This window comes from Podospora pseudopauciseta (genome assembly GCF_035222475.1).
Source record: "Podospora pseudopauciseta strain CBS 411.78 chromosome 5 map unlocalized CBS411.78m_5.2, whole genome shotgun sequence".
Taxonomy (NCBI): Eukaryota; Fungi; Ascomycota; class Sordariomycetes; order Sordariales; family Podosporaceae; genus Podospora; species Podospora pseudopauciseta.
Genome location: NW_026946666.1, coordinates 2,145,863 through 2,169,595, shown reverse-complemented (window position 1 = coordinate 2,169,595; position 23,733 = coordinate 2,145,863). Strand labels below are relative to the sequence as shown.

General features: G+C 52.2%; 10 protein-coding genes across 10 annotated transcripts; 3 read left to right on the top strand and 7 right to left on the bottom strand.

Annotated features, from left to right (window-relative positions):
* Positions 1–1,165: 1,165 nt before the first annotated feature.
* On the bottom strand, positions 1,166–3,013 carry QC763_505730 (uncharacterized protein; the record flags this gene model as incomplete). Its single annotated transcript, XM_062913163.1, has 4 exons — positions 1,166–1,879; positions 1,947–2,456; positions 2,534–2,695; positions 2,942–3,013. The coding sequence occupies 4 exons, from the start codon at positions 3,011–3,013 to the stop codon at positions 1,622–1,624; spliced, it is 1,002 nt and encodes a 333-aa protein (XP_062764427.1). The 3' UTR covers positions 1,166–1,621.
* A 462-nt stretch (positions 3,014–3,475) lies between these two features.
* On the bottom strand, positions 3,476–5,324 carry QC763_505720 (uncharacterized protein; the record flags this gene model as incomplete). Its single annotated transcript, XM_062913162.1, has 3 exons — positions 3,476–3,779; positions 3,840–5,073; positions 5,135–5,324. 3 exons carry the CDS (start codon positions 5,322–5,324, stop codon positions 3,476–3,478), a joined length of 1,728 nt encoding a protein of 575 aa, XP_062764426.1.
* Positions 5,325–6,023: 699 nt separating this feature from the next.
* ERV1 (Flavin-linked sulfhydryl oxidase of the mitochondrial IMS) lies at positions 6,024–7,853 on the bottom strand (the record flags this gene model as incomplete). Its single annotated transcript, XM_062913161.1, has 2 exons — positions 6,525–7,853; positions 6,024–6,471 (listed from the first exon to the last, which is right to left on the bottom strand). Exons 1-2 carry the CDS (start codon positions 6,629–6,631, stop codon positions 6,024–6,026), a joined length of 555 nt encoding a protein of 184 aa, XP_062764425.1. The 5' UTR covers positions 6,632–7,853.
* HEM4 (uroporphyrinogen-III synthase) lies at positions 6,908–8,020 on the top strand. The gene is made up of 2 exons (XM_062913160.1): positions 6,908–7,288; positions 7,361–8,020. The coding sequence occupies exons 1-2, from the start codon at positions 7,009–7,011 to the stop codon at positions 7,963–7,965; spliced, it is 885 nt and encodes a 294-aa protein (XP_062764424.1). The 5' UTR covers positions 6,908–7,008; the 3' UTR covers positions 7,966–8,020.
* A 673-nt stretch (positions 8,021–8,693) lies between these two features.
* Positions 8,694–9,800, top strand: OXR1 (oxidation resistance protein 1; the record flags this gene model as incomplete). Its single annotated transcript, XM_062913159.1, has 2 exons — positions 8,694–9,299; positions 9,366–9,800. 2 exons carry the CDS (start codon positions 8,694–8,696, stop codon positions 9,798–9,800), a joined length of 1,041 nt encoding a protein of 346 aa, XP_062764423.1.
* Positions 9,801–10,305: 505 nt separating this feature from the next.
* tmk1 (mitogen activated protein kinase) lies at positions 10,306–11,967 on the bottom strand (the record flags this gene model as incomplete). Its single annotated transcript, XM_062913158.1, has 4 exons — positions 10,306–11,088; positions 11,160–11,541; positions 11,608–11,803; positions 11,861–11,967. The coding sequence occupies 4 exons, from the start codon at positions 11,965–11,967 to the stop codon at positions 10,712–10,714; spliced, it is 1,062 nt and encodes a 353-aa protein (XP_062764422.1). The 3' UTR covers positions 10,306–10,711.
* Positions 11,968–12,376: 409 nt separating this feature from the next.
* Positions 12,377–13,980, bottom strand: QC763_505675 (uncharacterized protein; the record flags this gene model as incomplete). Its single annotated transcript, XM_062913157.1, is given in 4 exon segments — positions 12,377–12,389; positions 13,140–13,327; positions 13,376–13,740; positions 13,758–13,980. 4 exon segments carry the CDS (start codon positions 13,978–13,980, stop codon positions 12,377–12,379), a joined length of 789 nt encoding a protein of 262 aa, XP_062764421.1.
* A 961-nt stretch (positions 13,981–14,941) lies between these two features.
* Positions 14,942–18,597, bottom strand: SEC24 (COPII subunit). The gene is made up of 3 exons (XM_062913156.1): positions 17,481–18,597; positions 15,211–17,424; positions 14,942–15,133 (listed from the first exon to the last, which is right to left on the bottom strand). Exons 1-3 carry the CDS (start codon positions 18,093–18,095, stop codon positions 15,122–15,124), a joined length of 2,841 nt encoding a protein of 946 aa, XP_062764420.1. The 5' UTR covers positions 18,096–18,597; the 3' UTR covers positions 14,942–15,121.
* A 337-nt stretch (positions 18,598–18,934) lies between these two features.
* Positions 18,935–20,004, top strand: QC763_505660 (uncharacterized protein). Its single transcript, XM_062913155.1, has 3 exons — positions 18,935–19,422; positions 19,478–19,738; positions 19,791–20,004. The coding sequence occupies exons 1-3, from the start codon at positions 19,370–19,372 to the stop codon at positions 19,834–19,836; spliced, it is 360 nt and encodes a 119-aa protein (XP_062764419.1). The 5' UTR covers positions 18,935–19,369; the 3' UTR covers positions 19,837–20,004.
* QC763_505650 (uncharacterized protein) lies at positions 19,867–22,870 on the bottom strand. Its single transcript, XM_062913154.1, has 6 exons — positions 22,022–22,870; positions 21,300–21,956; positions 21,092–21,232; positions 20,364–21,030; positions 20,228–20,304; positions 19,867–20,168 (listed from the first exon to the last, which is right to left on the bottom strand). The coding sequence occupies exons 1-6, from the start codon at positions 22,079–22,081 to the stop codon at positions 20,013–20,015; spliced, it is 1,758 nt and encodes a 585-aa protein (XP_062764418.1). The 5' UTR covers positions 22,082–22,870; the 3' UTR covers positions 19,867–20,012.
* Between the last annotated feature and the right edge of the window lie 863 nt (positions 22,871–23,733).

The following is a 23,733-nucleotide window of genomic DNA, read 5'->3' as shown; positions in this document are numbered from 1 at the left end:
AATCCCGTCACGGGGGGGTGGTGGTGGTAAAGGTTAGAAAGCTGCCCCCAGGCCGATAACCGCAAGTTCCATAGGTCGAGGTTGAAGGAAAACAAAAGTCACCCGCGAGAGAACATGTCCAAAAAAATGAGCAAAATGCCATTTCCAAAAACCGCGGTTGGGGGAAAAAGCAAAGGCGCACAAACAAGCGAGCCGGGGATTTGGTGATTGGCCAGTGCTAAGCGAAAAACTCGGGAGCATTTGGCAGCTCTTCGAACTTGCGGGGCACCTCTCTTCCAGGTTGGATCAGATCAGATATCAAAGCCCACTAAGAGCTGAGTATCTCTACCTACATATATTGGACGGGCTGTCTTGAATATTACTTCCTCGTGTCAAGATCCAATCTGGAGAAGAAAAGGAAGCATCAATACTTCATCCAGTACATGAGGGTTTTGGTGGTGTAAAGCTTAATGATTTAACTAGAAATCTCACTTCGTAGAGAGTAAAAAACCTATAGGATAATAAAACATTATAGGACAAAACCCCACCTAGTTTATTGATAAGCTTACATCTTATATAAAATACCTACACTACATAAAACTTAATAAGTTTAAAGATATTATTAAGTTTTTATATTCTATTAATAGTAGATATTGATATAATTTTCACGGCTTAATAGCTAAGTTTTGAGATAAGGTAACAGTTATACCATACCAATTGATTGAATTGTAAGCTAAAAAAGAAAAGAGAGGAAATTCCAACAGTGCCTGCAAAGCTGTCACAGTTCTGGGAGAAAGTGGAGACGCAAAAAACCAATCAGGACTGGACCGGGCAGTTAAGCGGAGCTTACGGTTAAGAAAAAGACTAAGAACCGTCTAGAAGTTAACGATCCACAGTTTTTAGGCTTATATATACAAGGAAACTAGCTAATACAAATAAATAGTTTCTTAATATAATTGAAAATATAATCGTTAATATTTAAGCTATTATAATCGAAATCAGTTATTTATTATACATTGTTTAGCTGAACTAAACTAAGATTATTTAGAAGTGCCTTTAACTAATATCCCTTCTGGAAATTTTAGATAAAAGTTCCTTATAACAGCTTAGTTTAATTTATTATAAATATAATGAAACTTTACAAAATTATAGTAATATAAATTTATTAATTTAAGTAGTAAAATAACGGAGTTAGCATTTTACGCGTCTGCGTTTATTTTATGATTTTTATCGTTGTAGGGTTTTTTACCCTCTACGTAGTGGAGGGTCTAGTGGAAATCCTCGAGCCTCCCACCTACCGAGACTTTCAAGTATATACCGTCGTTTCTTTTTCTGACCTTATGTAACGTCAACAACCGGACAAAGCAATGTTGGACCTGGAAGGCGGCTATTCAAGCTGTTCCGCTGTTTTGGGACGCTTGGATGAGCCGCGGGGGGTCACGGGCCGTATAGCGGTCTGGCTTCAATGCTGTTAGGGTGCCCGGGGTGCCAGGTAGGGGTGCATTCTGCACGGGACTGCTGCCCGGCTCGTCAAAATTATCTTGAATAGGGCTTAGCGCCGCTCTCTGACATCTCGGACCTCCTCCAACCATCGACGGGACATTAGATGGTGAAAGATGCACAATTCCATCTTTGCCATCCCCTACTCTTTCTCCTTCTTTTCCTTGCTTCCCTGGCCCTGCCCATACAGCTCTGTCAAGTTGTACCGCTTGAACTCTTCCCAGTCGCCGTCAACGACGCTAACGCCGCATACTTTCTGGTACACGTCCACCAAGATAACCTTGTCCGGAGACGTCAGGTTCACTTTGTGGCGCTCGTTATTGATAAGCCCAGCAATGGTATTGATCACAATATCTCTCTTTAGCGAGCTATTGTTCCGCACGCTGGGTCGGATGGCGAACTATCCGTAGAGAACGTATCAATCAGCATCAGGACCCGAAGATAGCATGCATAACAAAACAACTCACAGTGATTTCCTTCTTGGCTGGTTGGGCATTCTCATTTGACGCCTTCTCGCTTCTGGCCTCGGTTTCCGCTGCTGGCTTCGCCGCGGCCTCCGTGGATTGGTCAACATCTGTCTTCTTTCCACTCAGGTCGAAGAAAGGAGCGAGTGCCTCCCTGGCCACCCCTTCCAGGCCCTGTTCCGTGGCCTTCCCCGTGACGCTTACCGGGGTCAGCCGGTTCACATAGCGACACTTCATCTGGCCTGTCTCCTTAGCAGACTTTGCATCCTCCACGATGCGTCTCACAAATGCCACCGGGTCGATCGGTGGCTTCGTCTTGACAAACATCAAGCAGTCGACGTTCATCTTGAGGGGCGTCATATTGTGTCCACCATCGGTGCCTTTTCTGTTGGCATTCAACGCTTCCACTTCCTTCTTGATGGCGGCTTCAATGTCGTCTTCATCCTCGTCCTCCTCGCCTTCCTTCTTCTCGGCGTCATGGACCCCTTTGATGCCATACATCTTGTCTGCATACTGTGCGTAGTCCGCGGTAAGTATTCGCTCTTTCCAGCCACCACACCAGCAACAACCCGGGAATGTGTAACACCAACCTCGGCAAACAACACCCCGATCTCCCTCGCTGCCTTGGATTCCTGGTGCCGGGCACATGTCACCCAAATGCCCGGTTCTCCTGCCTGGAGGTTCGATTCTTGATTGTTGGCCGCCTTGGCCATATGATGCGGCGTCTTCCACTTTCCTGCATTGCCTCCCGCCTGTTTTATACCGGATAGGTTAGCTTTTCGCTACTTACACACTCATTCTTGGTTGCAAATGACAAGTGAGCGAATAGTACACCATAAAAGAATACATGTATGCAATGTGTACTGCAGTGTTTGGAACTGAACAAACAAACAAACAAACAAACACGTGCTCAAAGGCCTGGACTTTCACGCATAGTGGGTACGAGTACGCGAGCGAGCGAAAACCCTCAAAGCCATAAACAATTCGTTTCCGCATACCTTTTTCTTCTTAGCTTGCTGCGCCCCGCCACCGCCAGTTGGCGCGTCTTTTCTCTTGCCGCTTCCCGTCATTTTTTCGTAGGTGAAGCCTCTGTTTTGTCTGCTTTCCGGGTTGATGCCGAATGAGAAGCAGGTTTTTCTTTTCGTCGACTGCTGCTTGGTGAGGGTTAGAAGGGCTCGGCGGATGAGTAAACTCTGACCAAATAGAGTCGCTAGGATGATGCAGAAAAAAAAAGGTGCGTCAAGGTTGGAAATGGGAATTGGAAAGCTGAGGTTAAAAGTTGGGTGATGTGAATTTTTGATGGTTGTCGCTCTCAATTAATGGAAAGAAAGTCGGACGTTGCCAGTGACACTAAAAGCGAGGTCTGAGATTTAGGTTTGGTCACGTGTTTACCCCTATTTATCCCCTTTTCTGGAGGTCCAAACAAAAGCTCAAGGCATGATACGGGGCAATATGGAAGGTCCGAGGATGAGCTACAATTGGATATTTACTTATTTTATCCAAGTTTGGCTGCACACAGGCACAACTATCCATCACTCCATCCGGGCATTGTTCTTTGCTGACTGCTCAGCTGTAAGCTTCAATGCTCGCGGCGCATCGTGCTTGGGCATCCACAGCTCGACAAGCTGCAGGCCCTTTGCATCGTTGAAGTCCTTGTCCGCCAACAACTTTTCAAGCTCGTTCTTGGTCTTGATGATGTGCTTCCGAACTTCCTTGTCAGTTGCGCCAAACACTGTCGGAATTTCAGTGTAGTTCCACCGCCTGATATCGTTGTACTCAGCTTCCATGCCGTGGATACACCGCTCAATGGTGAACCCTTCGTTGTAGATTAGGAAGCTTGCGAATTTGTTAGCAGGACTCCAACCAACAAGCCCTCCAAGTCGTGGATAAACTTACATTGTGACTCTCAGCTTATGCTTGATCATGGTTGACACCTCCTGGACAGTGAGCTGGAACGACCCATCTCCAACAAACAGAATTGTGCGACGGTCTTCTCCCATGTCCTTAATAGCCTGTGCAACTCCCTGAGCAGCACCCACAGACCAACCAATGCTTCCCCAGAGGATCTGCGTGATCCCAACCACATCAGGAGGAAACTTGCTCTCCCAAATACCAAAGTTGGATGTGCCTGTCTCAGTGACTACCAGGTCCTTCTCCTTGAAGTATTCCCCCACGCGAGGCCAAAACCAGGCTTGCGTAATGGTCTCGGTGCTGTCCCGATTTTCAGAGACCTCGTTGACCACCTTCGGGGCAAGCTTCTCACTAGAAAGCTTTGTGGTGTCGACACGCTCAATCAGCTTTCGAAGAACTCCTTTCATCGCAACACCAGGATACTCCGAGTACCTAACCTTGCAGTGATCGCTGTGGAAGTCGATGGTATTGAGTTGAGATGTGCGGTACGAGAAACCCGTCGTGTTGAAATCACTCTTCAAAGCACCAATCGACAAGACCAGATCCGCCGATTCCACCAGTTCCTGCACAGCAGGCTGAGACCCCGTACCCGCATATACACCACCGTATGTAGGCGAAGACTCGTTGACGGCGCCCTTGCCCATCGGCGTGACAAAGACAGGGAGCTTTGCCTTGTCAACCAGATTCCGCACCTCTTCCAAGCATCGATGCCGGATAGCACATGCATCGACGAGAATGATAGGGTTCTTCGCTGCGTGCAGGTATCTCAGAACAACATCCACAACGTAGTCCTCCCTCTCGGGCTCATTCGGGGGGTCCGAGAGGTCAATAGGAGTGTCGAGACGCGCGCCCTCGATTTGCTTCTCGACCATATCAGTGGGCAGCATGATATATACCGGGCGGCTGTGAATCCAGCATTCACGCAGGGCAAAATCAATCTGCTCGGCGATCTCGGCTGGGTTGTTCAAGCGGGCAGTGTTGCAGGCAATTTGAGAGCCCATGTTGGCAAAGACGTTGAAGTCGCCATTTCCAAGAGTGTGATGCAACAGCATGCCATTCCGCTGAGAGATGGTTGACGGGCAGCCGACGATGTGTACGACAGGCACGTGCTCAGAGTAGGCACCGGCAACGCCGTTCATGGCGGACAGTTCGCCTACACCGAAGGTAGTGACAAGAGCTGAGATGCCCAACGCTCGGGCGTAGCCATCGGCAGCGTATGCTAGGATGTGGTGAGCTATTCTTCTTTTCTCTGTTTCTCTGGGGGATCGGGGAACACATACCAGCGTTGAGCTCATTGACACTGCCAACCCACTTCAGTTTGGCCTTGGGGATGTAATCCAGTGCCACCAAGTTAAAGTCACCTGGTAACCCATGGACTGATCTGATGCCGATTTCATACAATCTGGCAAACAAGTATTGGGCCACCGGGACGGGCTTCTTCAAACCTTGTGTTCTAATGTCGATGGCCATTTTCGGGATGTTTGGCTGTCCAGAAGAATTAAGGGCTTAAAGCACTGAGCTCAGTCAATTGAAAAGGAAAAAGCGGCAGCTCGTGGGACTCTCCCTGGCTCAAGTAATAGATCAGTGCCTGGTCTTGACCAGTTCGCAATGAGATAGTGAGCAGCTTAGCTGATCGCTAGCAACAATATCAGACCACCTTTGTCACGCTGAGATGTTGTGAAATGGTAAAGAATGCGCAGAAATGACAGCATGGCCGTGGGGACAAGATCATGGCGGCCGTTGGTCTAGGGTTAAGCCATTGCTCATTGACTCTCATTATCGAGGGGTGATGTCATGGAATTGTGGAAAGTGGGCCGGACCGATTCCGGCATGTGAGAGCCCCGGTTCCCGTAATGGCTTCTTCAGGGGCGCAGATCGGCCGATACATGTTGGAGGAGACTGAAATTCGACGATGGAGGGAGTGGTGCTATGGTGTATAAGAGAGAGCTTGAATAATATAGGTCGAGAATGACTTCTATATGCGCTGGGTATTTAGCCAAGTGAGAAGAAATGAGCCGCCCCTGACCAACCGTATGGCAAAAAACATCAAGGAATATCACCACCAAAAACATAACGCCGATTTAACGCATCCTCCAATCCGTCTGAACGCCTATAATCGCAATCCGCAGATCCTTGTTGACATCCCCCACATCGCGATCATCCATCCCCTCAATCACAACTCCCGTCCTTCCACCCATCTCTCCACCTCTCCAACCACCTACTGCAGTCAAAGGTCTTCTTCCCCAGCTTCTTGTTCACACCGTTATGCGCCTCACACAGCCAGTTTCCAAACTCATCCCTGCTTCCAGCTTTGATTTGCTTCCGCTCAATGTACTCTTGGAAATCTTCAGCGCACACCCAGCAAGGGTACAGCTTTGAGAACAACTTCATAAAAGAAATGACATCGGACTGCTCGGAAGGGGTTGGCTTCTCGGGGTAGGTGGCCGCGATGGAGTGGAGGAGGGTCCATGATGACCGGCCGAGAGCTACAACGTCTGGAGGGCAGTCTGTCCGTTTCTTGACAGCGGGAACAGGTTTGCCAGTGGAGAGGGCCGTCATTGTTTTGGCCTGGCTAGTCCAAGCTGCGAAGTCGGCACCGGCAGTGCAAGAACGGCAACTGTGAGGTGTTAATAAGGTGGAAATGCAAGGTTGGTGAGAAGATATGCTTACGGTTTGCCATCCTTGCCCAAGACTACACCCTTGGGGAGAGGCTGGCTTGTGTTAGCGGCCGCGGCTGTAGTGGCCTGCTCGTCTCGGTCTTGGGTATCGTTTGCCATTATATGTCTGAGGCTGAGAGACGTGTGTGTATGTGTACAATAACTAAAACAGTCCACAATCGTTGGTGTGTCTGACAACCAAGAAACTGTTCATTTGTCAGCCGTCAACCATGGAAATTTCCAATCATGTATTCCCAGGGATCGGAACCCCCTGTGAGCGTTGCGATGAACAGGGGCCAGGGTCCCCGGGAAAAATGTTATCGATAAAGCTTTGGTGGGGCAGTGACACACTCCCCACCATCTCTCGGGATGCCGCCACAATGTCTTGTGCATTTCATCCCATCCCAGTTTAAAAAGTTCCCCTTTTCTCCTCAACCAGTTGTTCGGGGAAGAAGCAAAGGCCATACCACCCTTCACCATCCTGGCTCTCAGCAACAATGTCACCAAAAATACCCGTCTACCTGCTCAAGACAAAGTCTTCTGCTGGCGACCATTACGAGGAAAAGTTCTCGACCCCTGACAGCAATGGCTCCAAATATGATCCCGAGTTCGTCCCTGTGCTTGAGCACCAATTCGACGACCAGGGCATGGCCAAAGTGCGCGGAATCCTCAAGAACAAGCAAATAGGAAGGACTGAGGGCAAACAATACGGTGGCATGATTTTCACTTCCCAGCGGGCTGTCGAGGCTTTCACTAAGCTTGTCGAGGAAGGGAGAGGTGAGACTCGTCCATCTTCGAAGCTCGACAGGCTTGTGAATGACTGAGTGGCTAAAGGTGAGCAACTTGTAGGTGAAGATAACTGGCCGTTTCTCCAGGACATTCCCGTCTACAGTGTCGGCCCAGCCACAACCCGAGCTCTGAAGGCTGTTCCTCAGGTTCCAGCTTTGCAGGTTTTCGGAGAGCATACGGGCAATGGCGAGACTTTAGCGCCGTATATTCTTGACCACTACCGGGCGTGGTATAAGGATCGGGAGTCCGTGCCTGCTTTGCTGTTTCTTGTCGGGGACAAAAGGCGGGATACTATCCCCAAGGTTTTGAATGGGGCCGGGTGGCAATTGGACGAGGTGGTGATCTATGGCACGGGAGAGATGAAGTCGTTCAGGGACGACTTGTCACAGCGTCTCCAGACTACGGCTGACCGGCCACGGAGATGGGTTGTTGTCTTCTCCCCTAGTGGGTGTGACAGCATGCTCAGCGCATTGGACCTCCTGGACGAGAGCAGTGGCAAGGCGAAACCGAAGGAGCCAAACCGAAGCACGTATATTGCTACCATTGGACCGACCACCCGGGATCATCTGATTCACAGCTTTGGGTACGAACCAGAAGTGTCGGCGGAACAGCCCAGTCCTGAAGGAGTATGGAATGCCATCACTGGCTATAGGACTCTAGAGTAGGACTACAACCAACCATAATTCATATATTGAAAATCTATCTGAATTCACGTGAGAGAGAAAAAACTGCTGCGAGACACGGTCCCTGACGGGCCAAGCCTCAGGTGACGGTTCGAGAACATTGCGCTGAGAGGCTTGGTGAGGGCCCAAGAGGTTCACGATGCCAAGATGTCGGGCGATGAACCCCGCTGGCCGACTCGATTGTTGCATGATTGGGTACCAGTACTTCCGCCGAAGGCAAAGTTACCTAACGGTTACCTAAAGTACCGCCTCAGAGGCTAATGCCAAGGTACCGCTGTGTTTCGGTTACGTGTTCGCTGTGCTGGCTATCCGCATACGCTAGCACAGTCCATATCTTGAAGCAAGGCCCCTCCACCCACTGACGATCATGCATTCCAGTATCAAAGCTCTTTGCTCCTCGTCATCAGCATTCACAACCCCCAACTGTACAACATCATCACCACTCGAGAATTCTAGCCTATTCATGGCCACCGCCACCTCTGCCCGAAACATCACCATTGACTGCTCCTCATTGCAGCCTTCTTATCGACGGCTATCTCGGATCTACTGCCAACCTGCACGATTCGCTGATCCCCACTGAACCTATAGCTGCAACGGGTCCTGTTTGGCTGCTTCTTCCCTGTCAACGGTTCGGCTCCTGCAAGTCGATACCCCTCACCACCAAGCCAGCCACACCATTACAGCGCCTAGCCCAGAAAAATAGTTCAGCCATGAGCTTCTACACTTCCTCCTCCTCCCAGAAAACCCACAACCTCAACACCCGCCAGTCCCCCGACCCGGACTCCTCTCCGGCCTCTTCACCCGGCGCCATCACCCCCACCACTTCTCACACCGAAACCGCCGGCTCATCGTATTTCTCCAACTTGCTCTGGGGCGGTCTCTTCCGGCGATTCACTTCCGAACCCTCTCCTTCCCTGTCGACGGAAAACAGTCCCCCAACTCTCCGACACGCGCACACTTACCAGTCAGACGGCGAGGACGACGGTATGAATCTGGGCAAGAGTATGGACGGGATATACACCCCTCCGCATTTCCACCGCAGGGTGCCGTCGCCCATGGGCCTGCCGCAATTGGAACCTCTGCAGCTTCTCGGCTTTAGCGCTCGCACGAGGACAGAATCGAGGTTGCTCACCCCGGCGATTGCGGAGGAGGTGCGGAATCTGGTGCCTACCCGCTTGTCGATTGTAGACGAGTGGAATCTGGTGTACAGTCTTGATCAAGACGGGGCGAGTCTGGCGACGTTGTACGACAAGTGTGATAGGTACCGGGGGAAGAGGGTTGGGTTTGTTTTGGCTGTGAGGGATACTGAGGGTGGTGTATGTTTTTATTCTTCCCTCTCGTTTTCCCCCAAAACATCTTATACTAACAACTGCCTGTAATAGATCTTTGGAGCCTACCTCTCTGACGTCCCCCACATCGCACCCAATTACTTTGGCACAGGCGAGTGCTTCCTCTGGAGGGCCTCGGTTCAAACACCCCTGCCCCCACCACCGTCACTCATCGACAGCGAAGACACCCCCGACGTGGGCAGGAGCACCACCATCAGGGCCGAGCAAAACGTCGCGTCTGGCCAGGTGAACGCGCACTCCATCCGGTTCAAGGCGTTCCCTTACAGCGGCGTGAACGAATACTACATGCTCTGCGGGCAACAGTTCCTCTCGGTGGGCGCCGGCGACGGGAGGTTTGGTCTCTGGCTGGACAGTGGACTGGAAAAGGGGGTGAGCTCGACGTGCCAGACTTTTGGCAACGAGCCGCTGAGTGATGAAGGGGAGAAGTTTGGGGTTTTGGGGGTGGAGTTGTGGGTGATTGGGGCTTAGGTGGCTCCCGACCCGAGGTTGAGGATGTCGGGGGTTTTGACTGTTCAGTGATCACGGGGTTTTTTTTTTTTTTTTTTTTTTGAGTTGTGTTTCTTTTCCGTTTCTGGCAAGGGAGTTTGTACTAGGGAACAAGCATTTGGTCTGGATGGGAGAATAGGAGTAAAAGGGGCGTTGCCTGGCCAAAGTGGACGACATGATACATTACAAAACAAAGCAAGCAGGCAGGCGAGCAGGCGAGCATGGTTATGAGAAAAGGCATAGTGGCTGTTTTGATGGGTTTTCAGTTTCGAGGATTTGATTTTGGACATTCATTGAAGAAAATGATAAGAACAAGAGAATAAGGAGTATGGGAAGAATTGGACGACAGAGATACCCACCCTCCTACTCAATCATGACACGACAGTTTTGTTAAAGGGCAGAACAGGACAGTACGATAGGGAAGCAATGAGATAAGACAAGAAACTTCAGAACAAAGTGACAGGGTGGGCGTGTTCCTTCATCGGTGTGTGCCATGGGGCTTATATCTATACCACCTGGAGGTATCATTCATTTCCACAATTCCCATGCGCAACTGACGGCATTGCAACAAGGTTCAATCGCAAATTATCAGCAACTTCCCACAAGTCGAGCATCTCACAAAAGGTATTTCCCTCATCAACTACTCAAATACGCCCAATATGAGGATAGGGAAAAAAAAAAAAGACTTAAATAGGAACCCCCCACCCTGCCCCCCAAATTTCACATCCCAGATATTTCCCTCCTTTTTCTACAATTGTCACACATGATGTTATCCTGCCCTATGCTTATCCCTATCCCTCCCACCCTTGATCTTGCTCAGTCAAAAATCCACGGTATACAAACCAACCCACTTTGCTCAGACAAGCAAGCCACTTCCAACAAACAGTTTTTTTTTACCTCATAATCTCCTGGTAAATCAGCTGCTTCAATTGCTCCTTGCTCAGGTTGTCCTTGTGCTTGTCAAAGTCAAAGAACTCCTCGGGGATTGGCGGCGCGGTCGGCTCGTCCTCGGGGTCGTGGTACGGCTCGAGGTATGGGTGCTTGAGCGCCTCCTCGACGGTGATGCGCTTGACGGGGTTGAAGGCCAACAGCTTCTCGAGGAGGTCGAGAGCCATGTCGGACGTGTTGGGGAAGAGCGTGCGGAAGGGCACCTTCTTCTTGAAGGGAAGCGACCGGATGTACTCGCGCGCGCGTCTGGACTTGATGCCATAATAATCCTCCATTGTTGGCGTGCCGAGGACGTCGAGGATGAGGGTAAGCTGGTGGTGGTCTGGGAACGAGGGGTTAGTCATGATTCAGGGGCAAGGGGGTGAAAGGAGCCGGGAACACAAAAGTACGTACAGTCCTTGCCTGGGAACAGGGGCTTGCCGCTGAGCATCTCGGCGAGAATGCAGCCCACCGACCAGACGTCAATAGCCTTGGTGTACTCTTTGAAGGTCAACATGATCTCGGGCGCACGGTACCAACGGGTGGCAACGTATTCTGTCATGAAACCCGAGTTGTCCTCCTGTGACGCCGCCGAACGAGCCAGACCGAAATCGCACACTTTGAGATCGCAGTTGGCATTGAGAAGCAAGTTGGAAGGCTTCAAATCGCGGTGGAGAACGTTGGCAGAGTGCATGGCCTTGAGGGCACGCAGCGTCTGGTAGATGAAGTACTGGCAATGATCGTCCGAGAGCTCCTGTGTGCGGATGACGCGGTGCATATCGGTCTCCATCAGCTCCTACAGTTTCATAGAGTTAGTCTTTGAAAACACCAGTGTGGAGTTTTCCTGTGGAGCAGCCTGTACCTGGATGAGGTAGACCTCATTAAATGATTCGTAGCTTCTAGGCTTCTGAATATCGAGAATGGAGATGATGTTCTCATGGTTGAAGTACCGGAGGAGCTTCATTTCACGCAACGTCCGCAGGCAGAACATGGAGTGATCAAAGGGCGTGATCTTCTTGATGGCAACCTTTTGGCCTGAGGGCTTGTGGATGGCAGAGCTATCATGAGCGTTAGATCCGGAACCTGCGTCCAAGCGATTCCCATTGCAAACTTACCAAACCACACCATAGGCACCTTCGCCAACAACATCCTGGATGTCGTACTGCTCGCTGACATTGAAGGAAATCTTCCGGGCACCGCCCCGAGCTTGTGCGTTACTCATGTTGGATTAGGGAGAGTGGATTTGCGAAGCTAGTGATTCGAGTACGATTCCCCAGAGATAGGGGTGGTGGGAAGGGGCGCTGGCCTTGCGAGCAACCCAGTGGTATGACAGACCAGCTCTCTCGGCAAGGGTGAAGGGGGCTCGAATGGAGATGTAGTTGTATATCAATCGCCGGAGCAGAACAAAGCTGCTATTTACTGCCATGTCAGCTTGTTGCATATAGGAGCGCGGAAGACAGAGCTGAACACACCTTGTCTCAGATATTTCTTCAGCAGTTGAGGTGACGAGTCACTTTTTACCCGAGCAAGGACGGGTAGCCAAAACAGAGAATTTGTGAAGTTAGGTCGGAAGTTCTTTGTTCGTGGCGTAGGTGCCAGTAAGCAGGTGATGGTGGTGGTAGGGGGATCGATTAAAGGTCTTGTCTAATCATGAGGCGACAATTGCCATGTTAGCAGCTGTGTGACAAAAGACCAACCAAAACTCCCAGAGAAAGTAAGAAAGCCAAAAGTGTGCGGCGGCAGGAGATCCGATACGGGTGATCGCTGTGTTGCGCTCGGGTGCTCAGGTACAGGCCTGGCTGCCAGAAGTAGGTAGACAGAGCAACGGGGGGGGGGGAAACCGCGACCCCTCGCCAGCAGCAGAGCTTCCCCCTCGGCGTCGTGGGGCAACCGAACGTGCGGACGCAACACACAGGCATCCACGATGCACCGCAGGCGCACACACCAGCAAAGACACGGGAGTGGACGTCGAGCGTTGGTGATCAGGTGTCAGAAGCCCTGCTCTGGGCGGCACCTCTTCCCCATCCAAAGAACGGTGACTTCTAGAAGCTCAGTTCGAGTGTGTTTTGTTGCCCAGGGGTTATCCGGATGACGATTATCCGAAAGGCGGGCGATCAGACACCTCGCCTGGTTCTCCTCGAGTGCGTGGGGCCTAGGTTGAGAAGCGACTCCCGGGGGGGTTTTGGCGATAGTTGCTAGCGGTGCGTGCTTCGTATGATCTGCTTCTTTCGAGGGGCACCAGACCACCTGCAGTCCATATCCTTCGGTTTGTGAAGAGGGGGCGGTGGTGAGGGGGAAACACTTGGCTGGGATGGGAACAAGATGGGAGCAGAATGGCAGCGCCCAAGCGCCCATCACAGCAAGAACAGCATTCAACACAAGAAACACACGTACCTTTGCTGAATTTCGGCCTGGATGGTGGCCGGTCGGTGAAGAAGCTTCGACAGCAAACAAACAAGCAATGAGCGCCAAAATAAAGAGAGCGAGAGGGAGGAGGGGAAAAGGGAGATCTCTCTTGCGACAGGGTGCGCGACAGAATTGCCCCGCTTTCTGGACTGCGGAGGGAAAGGCGGGCAGGTGGGCTGCAGCGAATGAGATGCACAGGTCGAGTTACGTCGCCGTTATTTGACTATTTCCAGTCTCTCTCTTCTGGCAGGAAACACACTGGAGGAGGAAGAGACGGATGAAGCTGGTGCTGATGATGGCGAGGACGAGGACGAGGGAGAGGAGGTGTTAATTACATCTTGGAGCGTTGACCAGAGAGGCTCACCTCGACAGGGCAGCCCCAGCACCCGGCCGTGGATCTCAGGATCTGTCTGGCCCGTTTCGGTGGATTTGTTCAGGGGGCCCAAGAAAGAGGTGGTCTGGGCTGCTTTTCCCTTTTGGAGGGCGGCCAGGCTTGTTGGGATCCCGATTTGGACTCGCTTGAAGCCGTCAGGGTTGGCTTCAAAACGCCGGGTTGCAGCGGGAGAGCCGGTCCCGCCTTGGATAGCACCTTTGCGTAAAAGTCACCAGCCGTTCTCCTTTTCTTCTGGAAACCAAAGAGACGACGATGGAGGATGGAGAAACCCGCGTGGAGCTTCACCATCACCTCCTTTTTCACAATCCCCACCGTCTGGAGGGGCACCGTAACGTCCAGACACAAAACGGACGACCCGCCCGACCACCACCTTAGGTACACTACCGACCCGACATATGGCCACACGATCATCCGCCGTTGTGCCCGTCCGTCCATATCAGCAGCCTTCTTGTTCCCATCAGCCGGCGCTTAACACCAGGTAAGCAGTGGCTGGTGAGATTCGATGGCCATGTGCTGTTTCGGATTCATACGACAGCTTCTATCCGTATCTTATCGCATGTCGACATGTATGTCCGTATATAGAAACATCTTCATGAATCACATTCAGTCTATGCACCACAGGTTCACTGGGCTTGCATGCTAGGAGCTTTACACGCTACCCACGCTTCCGCAACGGTCCAATGGCGCATCTCAGCCATGGTTTTGCCCTTCCCGTTGGGCGCCTATTTTCTGAGTGACAATGACTGACACTGCCTGTTGGTCCCCCTGCAATTTACATTTTGTACCGGACATCAGTCTCTCACACAGACCCATCGTTCGTACGGTGTCTTGGGAGTCTTTCTCGTGTTCCTGCCTTGCTGCTACCCCCTTCGGCGCAATGTCTCAACCTGAGTTGATGTCTCCCAAACGAATGGCTGCGGTTTCATGATGGCTTGGCGGGGTGGTAGGGTGGGCCCTGGTCGTTGGCCTTGGCTGTTTGGAGACAGTAGCTCCATTCCATAATTTGAGATCAGTCCTCAAACTAAGCATTCGCACCGCCCTCACTGCTCACTTTCTTCGATTCGATGTCAAATCTTATGATCAAGCATCGTCTTCTTTACTAACACTACTATCCGCTATGTCTTCGTAATAGTATTCGTATTCTCTTCTCGGTTTTCTTACACGAAACCGTTCCTGCATCTGCTGTACCGACCGGGATACAAGAGCCACAAGTGAAGGCATATCCCTTGCGGCCAGTAAAGGCGACCCAGTGGGGTACTGCTATTCTGGGTACCATATATCCACAGTTGTATATAACCTCCGGCACTCAACTGGTACCCAGTGCCGGGAGAGGCTGATGTCCCCCCGATGGGCCAGCTGTGGCCTGTCAACACGTCGTCAGGTATATTGGAGCAGAACATGTAGGCTGGTCACCTCCCCCAAGACCACACAGTATTCAGTCATCCCGGTAACGTGGGTTGGGAATAGCTATTCATTGATGTAAACTCGTAAAACTTCTTTCTCTAGCCTTGCTTGGTTCTCGAAACACCCTGAAGAATGCTGCGTTCGATATCCCCTAAACAACGACGCCCCTCGATTATTGAACAACCTGGACTCCGGCGTTAGCAATGAAGCCTGTCGCACTGGCTGGAGCCCATGCTCCTCATTGTCTTGCTAGGAACTTACCTTTTCTCTCAAGGAGCCCATCCATTGTACGTAGCTCAGTCCTTGGTCCGCCCGGTCCTCCACCAGCAATGTCTGAGCCCATAGCTTCAAGCTAGGCTCGCCATCCTCCCGAACAATGTAGAGATGCGGGACGATGATGCTTCCCACGCCCTTGGACTTGTGGTCTCGACTCTTCTGAATGACAGCCCGGACCCGCTCATTGAAGTCATTGTCCAGCTCCTTGAGTGTGGCCTTGCCAACCTGGAGCTGCGTCCGGTCCGCAACATCAAACACATCAACAAGAAGCTGAGGCACCGCTTCGCGACCCACCCACAGGAATTGTGTTTGCCCGTCGTCAATCAGATACAGACCGTAGGGAACAAACTTTTCTGATGACAAGTTGAGAGGGGGCGGGAGCACGGTTTGACTTGTTTCGGGGTCCGGAATACCGGCATTGTCAGGCATATCGTGAAGAGAGTACAGCCGGGGGTAGATGTACTGCATCAAAAGAGGAACCGGAAGAGTAGAAAGAAGGCACAGAGCAGCCGACCTCAGATCCGATGGAATCTGGGCCGACTTCCTCAGACCAACATGCTTCATCAAGCCGAGGAACAGTGCTGGAAGGCCACGCAAGTTGGATGGGAACTGGAGTCCACCGCCCATGCTGCCGCCTGCCAGCTCTTTCTTGAACGTCTGTAAAAGGTCCGTGATTGTTTTCTGGAGAAGATCTCTCGCCGAATCCAAACCGCTGCCCAATGCTCTTTCAACAGCCTTGTGCGTGTAGTATGTGGTGATGGCGGCCTGGTCGGCCGAAGCGTACACATCGGCAAGGTTGGTCGTGGTGGGCAGAGCAAGCGTCATGACGCGGATGCGGCGCTCGCCGTTGCAAGTCGTGTGCAAGACGGCCGTCTGCATGCAAACAACATCCTTGGTCAAATTCTCATCAATCGCCACCTCCACCACATAGCACTGGTCGCGAGGGAATGCCGGGAAAGCACACAAGTCGGAGCTTCGGGTGAAAAAGTTGCCATAAAACGTACTCATGCGCAAGCCGGTAGTAGCACGCACGCGAAGGACAGCTTCCAACCCAATCTCCGAAGACAGATAGTCCCTGAATTCAGAGGCAAACTTGATAGCATCCTCGGCACGCCCAGCGTTCCACCCAGGATAAAACCACGTCTGACCACCCGTATATCTCGGGAGATTGCTCAGAGAAGCCACATCCTGATATTGCGATGAGAAGAGGAACATGTCAATCGACACCTGGTTCTTGGAACACTCCACCGCAAAGGACTTGTAGAACGTAGCGGCAGTCTGAAGCAGAGAGCCTTCCTTAGAAGTACCCAGAAGCTTCTTGTCCTCTCTCATTGTGAGCTTTCCGTGTCCGACATTAGGCAGTGATGCGCTCAAAACAACAAGCTTGCCACCCAAGGGAGAGATCAGTTTGTCTCCTGCACGAAGAGCAGAGCCCATGCAAGAGCCATTATCCTGATTATGCTCAAACATCTTGGGAAGTTTGGTGAGGAAGTTTTCGATACTCCGGCGGGACTCGGTCAGGGGAACCAACAGCTCGCCAGGAACCGGAAGGAAGGGCTCGTCAAGATCGCTAACCACAAGCATGCTTGTTTCGCCATTCTCGTCCGTGTCTTTGGGGACCGAAAAGTAATGCAGGCTCGAATCGACAGCCATAAAGCCGAGACGGGTACGGCGGTCAGCGTTCGGTATTCTGTCGAGGCTGGCCTCAATAGTGCGGGCTGCCGTGGCCAGGAGACCGCTAGAGACGGAAGCGTAGCTGACATCAAACAAAAACAGGTAGACCAGCGGTTGGGGTGGTCTGACCATGTACTCCTGAGGAGCAACGAACTCAACCACGGCGTGGTTGAGCTCGTGCCGTTGCCACCGGTCCACACTCTTCTGCGCAGCAGCATCCCAGTCAAAGGCCTGGGGAACGTCGTTGGTGAGGTTGCACATGTTGCATCTCCACCGGTGGCCGTGATCCAAGAAGGTCACGAAGGGGTTAATGTAGGATCTGCATCTCCGGCAGCGGGAGATGACTTGGTCTTGGACCACAGGGACGGGGTCATCGAGATCGTGGAGGGCGGCATAGGGTTGGATCACCAGCGAAAAGGGAAGTTTGCTCTTCTTGAGGAGGCTGTGGGTCGTTGGGACGGCATTGAGCGTGGATCGCACGTACTTGGGAAGGCAGTTCGCATCTGGGGATGGGGTGACGCTCGCCTGCGAGATATGTTAGCATGTCCGGAGGTGGTAGATTCCGGATACAAAAGACCTACGTTGGGAGGCAAGATGATGGGGGGTGGAGGGAGGTCCAATTCAGACACATTGAATGGCTGGTTGAGGAGATCAGTCGGGTAAAGCTGATTCAAAGGACCAGCTCTCGCCTGAGGGGGGAGCTGTTGCGGTTGCTGTTGTGGAATACCGCCGGGAGCACCAGCACCCAGGTTCATGCCCTGGAAACCGGCAGTCAGACCGGCGACGCCGCCAGGAGCCGGGACAGCTCCGGCCGAGGGATAGTAGGGATCCGGAGCCTGGTAACCGCCGACAGCAGCGGGCTGGCCGTATGGCTGGGCAGGTTGAGCGCCATAGGCGGCTGGCTGGACCTCTGGTTGCGCGGGATAACCTCCATAAGCTGGAACAGCAGCTGGAGCTCCATATGGAGCTGCCCCTGGGACGGGCTGCCCTCCCGCTACAACGTTACCCCCCACGCCAACGTCGAAAGCGCTGGCGGCATATTGTCTCTTCTTTTTTCTGCCGTGATCGGCGGCGTGACCTGGGGCGATGGGGGCAGCGTTATCGTAGGCTTGATCGGGATATGGAGGTTGCTGCTGGTGGTCGCCGGGCTGCTGGGGCGGGTACTGGCCGTAGCCGTCGTTGGAAGCACCAGACATGCTGTGCTGGACAGGTGTCGGCTGAAGAAAGCGAGGTGTCGTGATGGTCAAGGCGCGAGCAGTGCGTGCAGCCTCAGCACGGTAATAACAAGGCGGCCGACTTTGAGCAAAGTTTGGTGATTTGCGCAACCTGGCAAGATGGCAAGAATGGCGGTTGACTGACGGACGTCAGTCGTGAGGCGTGGTGGCTAGTGAGCAGAGCTCCCTGGGTTGGTGTCTCAGGGTTATGTGTGGGATGCGGTCGGGACAGCTGTCGCCTGAACATTGAGCAACTGTGGCAGCGAGGGGTTGTGGGTTGACGGGACAGACTGGCCTCAACGTCTCAGTGTGCGGTGAGGCGAGGGAAGCACCAGCCACAGACAATGGAAAGGCTCTTGGCAGGGAAGCAGTAGAAAATGTGGGGATTCTGAACGGGAGCTTGGGCCAAAAACACAAGCCAGCCTAGGGATGCATCAGTCCACTTTCCATCGTCAGGGTTAGGTATGGTGATCAACTATTGCTCTATCCTCAGTGAATTATGGGCAGTGTGGTGTAGAAGACCTCTATTTTATGGGCAACCTCGACCGGCGCATCTGGTGCCAGAAACCTGGAACTGACGTGCAGCAGCTTTACGAAGAAGGTAACCCTTCTGGCTGCATGCTGCATGCTGCCCGGTACATGCTTATCGAGACCCTCGATAAATGCATGCGATTAGCCGCGGGGCTTCGCAAGTTTCCCCTCCATTGATGAGGTACCCGCCGGGTAGATCACTCACCCCACCAGGGCGCGTCATCTCCCGAGGCTGGAGCTGCGCTAACAGAGACAAGCCGGACAACACGGCACCTCTGCGAGGCCACCAACCAGCATTTGGGTTCAGCTACATACAATTCTTTTCTGCTGCAATGCATGGCCGACATGGATAACCGGTTGACCAACCTTGGAGGGCAATCGGCAAGTGGTTAAAATGGCTCAGGGCTCTGCAACGGTCTCTGCAGATGGAAAGAGGCAGTAGGGGACTGAAATAGAGGACAAAAAGCTGTCATGCAGCAACATCCCGCCACACCTGTCCATGCACCGTGACCAAAGTCCCGACAATACAACTAGGTACCGCCTGACACTGTCCAGACGGTCTGCCTTGTTGGACAAGACCTGTCATTAAATTACGACCACCTCTTTTTCTCTCGTGTGTCTTTAGATCAAACCTACTTAAAAAAGCCGACATCCCACCTACCTAGATTCCAGAAAGCGACCACGCCTCGACTCTGTACATTTTCGTCATCATCATCATCATCATCATGGCTTGGGGAAAGACAAAGGCGCCTCCTCCGCCGCCACCATCAGCAGCTAGGTTTGGCTTACCCAGACTCTTGGGTCACAAGCTTCCAACTAACCAAGCCCAACAGGCAACTCATCCCGTTGTTTATCGTCCTGGCAGTACTGGGTGTAATGGCCTGGGTTGGCTATCAGATTTACGTTTCTGTCATGAAGATCAAGGACCAGGCCGAAAAGCAGATGGGCGACAAAAACATGGTCTTCACCAAAGACGGTCTTCGTGTCAGTGTCAAAAATGTCAAGGACGAGTCGTACCTGGATGCGACACAGAGCTGGTTTGTCAAGGCATGGGATCTGAGCGGGAATGCAGTTGATACCTCGAAGCGCAAGAGGTATGTCGTGATTCATACAACTTCTCTCGATGCTTGCTAATCAAGGAGATAGAAACTTCCTCACAAAACAAAAGAGTCCCAAGATCGGCAGTGACTAAACGGGGGTTTTTGTTTCCTTTGAGGCTTGGTTGGTTTGATTAGAGACCAAATGGAAAGAAAGCATCTCAATGACTTATGACTATTTCATGATGGACCAGGATTACTTGTACACCAGGGTATTCAATTCATACAAAACTCCAAAGACACAAGCTGTGGCTATCCCCTCCTTGCCTTCTCACACCGATCTGAGTCTACTCGTGAGACCCGCCGCACGCATGACAGCACCGGCCGAACCCCCAATACTGTTCGCCCCCGGGATTTTACTTGCAGCCGCCGCAGCGGCAAGCTTTCCATCCTTAAAGATAAGCATACTCGGAAGCCTGAGGTTAACCTATTATGCCTGTTAGCGTCTGGCGTCTAATGAAGCTCAACGCGGGAGGATCCACGAACCCCAAACAGCACCCTCGCATACTTGATCCCATGCTCATCCCCGATATACCTCAACCGTCCCCGCACATATTCCCGTTCTGTATTTTCTTTGATCAGCAGCTTCCTTCTCTCTAAACATAGCGGGATAGTGACTTACGAGCATCAGTTACATGATCGTGAGTAACGACACACGCCAATGGCCACGTTAAGAAATACCCCCCCAACCCTCTACCATTAAGACTGTTTTCTATTGGATTTCCCCTCTTGTCTTTCCGTGGCGGGAGATGCCCAAGATGATATGGAACACTCGCAATCACTTCACTCACCACACTGCTCGCCGTCCTCGCGGCAAAGGCATACTCTGCCGTGGTCCGATAGTCTCCCGGCCGGACCAAAAACGCGGCACACCGCACGATGATCGACATGAGTACCATTCGAGTAGCACGTGCGAGGTTGAAGATGGCTGCGGTCCACATATCCGGGTACACATGCACAACACCAGGGAAAATATTCTCGTTGCCGGATGACGAATACGGGATGGATTCGATTTGCCAGGACCGGGGTAAAGTGGCGAACCACTCGACAGCCTCGGCATCGAGGGCTCGAGCTCGAGCGAGGAACTCTTCGACCGCAGCGATGGATGCTGGCGAGGAGGAGAACGACAGTGGGCTGGAGAAGAAGCCGTACACCTCGCTTCTCAGTTCGGCCGTCAAGAGGTTGAGTCGCTCGCACGCATTGGCAGTTGGATCCGAGTTTGCATCCTCGTTTAACCACCATGAAACCCCCATGGGGAGGGGTGTGGCAGTGATGAAGTTGTGGATGATCTACAACGTGTCAGCCCAGAAGCATGGAAGAGAGCAACGAAACCGAAAGAATGACACATACTAGCTGTGACCGTACAACGACAAATAACTGCACCCCCAGCTTTGACTTGAGCTGTTTCTTCCCTCGGGCCTTGACGAGCTGGACTGCTCCCTCGACGTGGGAACCCCAGGCTGACCCCGTGTCTTGTCTGGCGGTGATGTTCTGAAAGATCAGAGAGGTAAGCCCTTTTCGACAAATGACTGCAAAACAAGCGGCGGCTCAGACATACCTCAAACATTCCCAGCAACAAAACAGCTGCCAGGGTTCCATCCTCTTTACACCGAACTGGATCCCTCAGAGCCGCATTTGTGGCCATCAGAGCAAGCGTGTATTCTTCAGCCCCCTTTCGAAGGAGCGTCTCCTTTTCTTTTCCTGTTGTTAAACGCCCATGCCCGCGGCCGGGGCTGGGGGCTCCATATCTCTCCCCCAGTGAAGCCAAAGCACAGGCGTTGAATGCATGCTGGAGGTGCGTGATTTCTTCTCTGCTCGTGCCGTTCGAGTACTGCTGCAGCAAGGGAAGCAGAAAGTGATTGTACCCTCTTGCCGAGTGTTGTTCTTGCGGCGGGACCAGAACAAAATTAGATAGGAAGTGACAAGTGGCGAGGTCTTCAACTGGGATGCTGAGAGAGTTGGTGAGTGCTGCTGTCTGGGATCTAGAGAGTTGTAATGCCTGCTGCCGGGGGTGCGGTTGTGCGTTCTTGTTGGAAGCAGTGGCTTTCTTGCTGCTGCTGCTGCTGGATGAAGCAGCGGCGGTGTTGGCTTTCAGTGCCCTCCTGGCTGCCGCCTGGTTTTCGTTTCGAAGTAGAAGATCAAATTCGTCTCTGTATCCCGGACACTGTCGACGGGCCTTGGCACACTGGTTGCATGTTGGCTTTGTTTCGTCGCACTGTTGTAATTAGCCATCGATGTTCTCGTAAATCATCGTCTGTATCACGTCAGGAGGTCGAGTACCTTTATCCTCCTGGTCCTACACATCTGACAACCCTTGGAGGGTCTACCCAGATACACCATCTTGAGCAGTCGATCTCTTTGCACAACAGTTTCTCACAAAGCCCAAACCGGACAAGTGGCTCGCGTGGAAGAAAGAAAGCAAGCCCAACCTTCGGGGCCAGAAACGGATCTGCAAAGCTATATGGATCTGCCTCGGGATTCCAGCCAAAGGCCTGTCTTGGGGGGGGGCAGAGTTGTATCGTTGTAGATGTCCTCTTGCGGTTCCCTATGCCGGCATGAAACGCATTACATACACTTGGCGGGCGATCAACTAGACTGTGCTGCAAGTAAGAGTGTTTCCAAACAGTTGCCAGAGGAAGAAGCAATACTCGATCCGTGACCACAGGCTATGGCGACCTGGGATTGGGTTTACTGGACCCAGTTCGTTTCTCGTTGGTTGGAAAGATGGGTAAGAATATGCGGTGGATGCGGTGTGAGCTGTGTAAGAGGGTCGGGAGGTGGGCGGATATAACGATTTGTGGGGCAATCGCCCCTTTTCTAACCCCCTATTTCTTGTCGAGAGTTGTCGAAGGTCGCAAACCTCCGAACCGTGAAGGTTGATTCGGCAACGCGGTTAACTCAAGTGATGATTCCTTCTCCTCATAGACCGCGAATAGGGCTGAGCTACCCCAAGACTTGGCAATCCTGCCAACGGCGGGGTTGTCTATGTCCGGGCTGTTTCTTTGAGAGAGCGGCGAGCTCCGTGGCGATTGTTGCCGAGGTTCAAAATGGTATACTATAACAGCATAAACCAAGTTGAAAGAAAAAGTGTCGTGCCCGAGCATCGTGATAGGTAGACAGTGTCATGACTGAGGGGCTTGGTCCAACCAGACCAGTCATCGGCAACGTGATCACCCGAAACACCCACCCATCCCCTGCACAAGCACTAGGCCGGAGCAATGCCATTAGGACCACCTACATTCACATACACAGTAACCCCTCATCATAACTGACAGCATCGATTGTGCTTCTGATTCAAAGTCCAACTGCCAGACATTTCGATGCCCAGTATTAACGGTACTTGTATTCAGTGTTGTGCTATCCTCAATACGCTGTCTTTACAACTACCTAATGCTTGCTAACCAATACTTGTGCTGATTCCTTTCCTCTCCAGATCAATGCAAAATCACAAGACTATCGCCTAGGCACTGCTCGTTTTCACCTCACTCTTCGCAACGCAATCACCTGTAAACGACCGTAACACAACGAAGGCAATATCGAACGCAATTCCTAAGGCTCATCGAACATGCCCGCTACCCCTTCCAGATCGGGTGTCTTGCCTCTTCCGGTTCCGTCACTGGGATTTCCACCACGTGTTGTGTCCACTGGAGTCATGAACTCTTGAGCCATCTTGCTCCGCTTGGACTTGCTGCTTCGCGACGGGGTACCTAGGCTCTTGTTCAGTTTGCCCATCTCGGAGATGCTCACACCCTTAAGATCTCGAAGCAGGTCCAACACCATGGCTCGCTGCTGCCTCGAATGCACTCCTGGTCCAGAAACGTAGCGAATTGTCTGATCAACCTGGTCCTCCCTGATTCCCGGCAACTGCACAAGAATGTTCCGTGGAGTTGGCGTCAGGGAGGCATAGTGCGCAAGAATATGCGCAATCAGAGATCCAATATCCTTTTGGGAGTCGACAAAATATGGATCGTGGAGCGCTGTGATGGCGGCCT

Bases quoted from the DNA above. Each gene is read 5' to 3' on its own strand.
- HEM4 (XM_062913160.1), top strand. From the start codon at position 7,009: ATGTCACCAAAAATACCCGTCTACCTGCTCAAGACAAAGTCTTCTGCT. The intron at 7,289-7,360 runs GTGAGACTCGTC...AGCAACTTGTAG, and splicing joins GCTTGTCGAGGAAGGGAGAG to GTGAAGATAACTGGCCGTTT.
- SEC24 (XM_062913156.1), bottom strand. From the start codon at position 18,095: ATGTCTGGTGCTTCCAACGACGGCTACGGCCAGTACCCGCCCCAGCAG. The intron at 17,425-17,480 runs GTAGGTCTTTTG...CATATCTCGCAG, and splicing joins CCATCATCTTGCCTCCCAAC to GCGAGCGTCACCCCATCCCC.
- QC763_505660 (XM_062913155.1), top strand. From the start codon at position 19,370: ATGGCTTGGGGAAAGACAAAGGCGCCTCCTCCGCCGCCACCATCAGCA. The intron at 19,423-19,477 runs GTTTGGCTTACC...CAAGCCCAACAG, and splicing joins CCGCCACCATCAGCAGCTAG to GCAACTCATCCCGTTGTTTA. The intron at 19,739-19,790 runs GTATGTCGTGAT...TCAAGGAGATAG, and splicing joins GATACCTCGAAGCGCAAGAG to AAACTTCCTCACAAAACAAA.
- QC763_505650 (XM_062913154.1), bottom strand. From the start codon at position 22,081: ATGGTGTATCTGGGTAGACCCTCCAAGGGTTGTCAGATGTGTAGGACC. The intron at 21,957-22,021 runs GTACTCGACCTC...TAATTACAACAG, and splicing joins GTAGGACCAGGAGGATAAAG to TGCGACGAAACAAAGCCAAC. The intron at 21,031-21,091 runs GTATGTGTCATT...GACACGTTGTAG, and splicing joins TCGTTGTACGGTCACAGCTA to ATCATCCACAACTTCATCAC.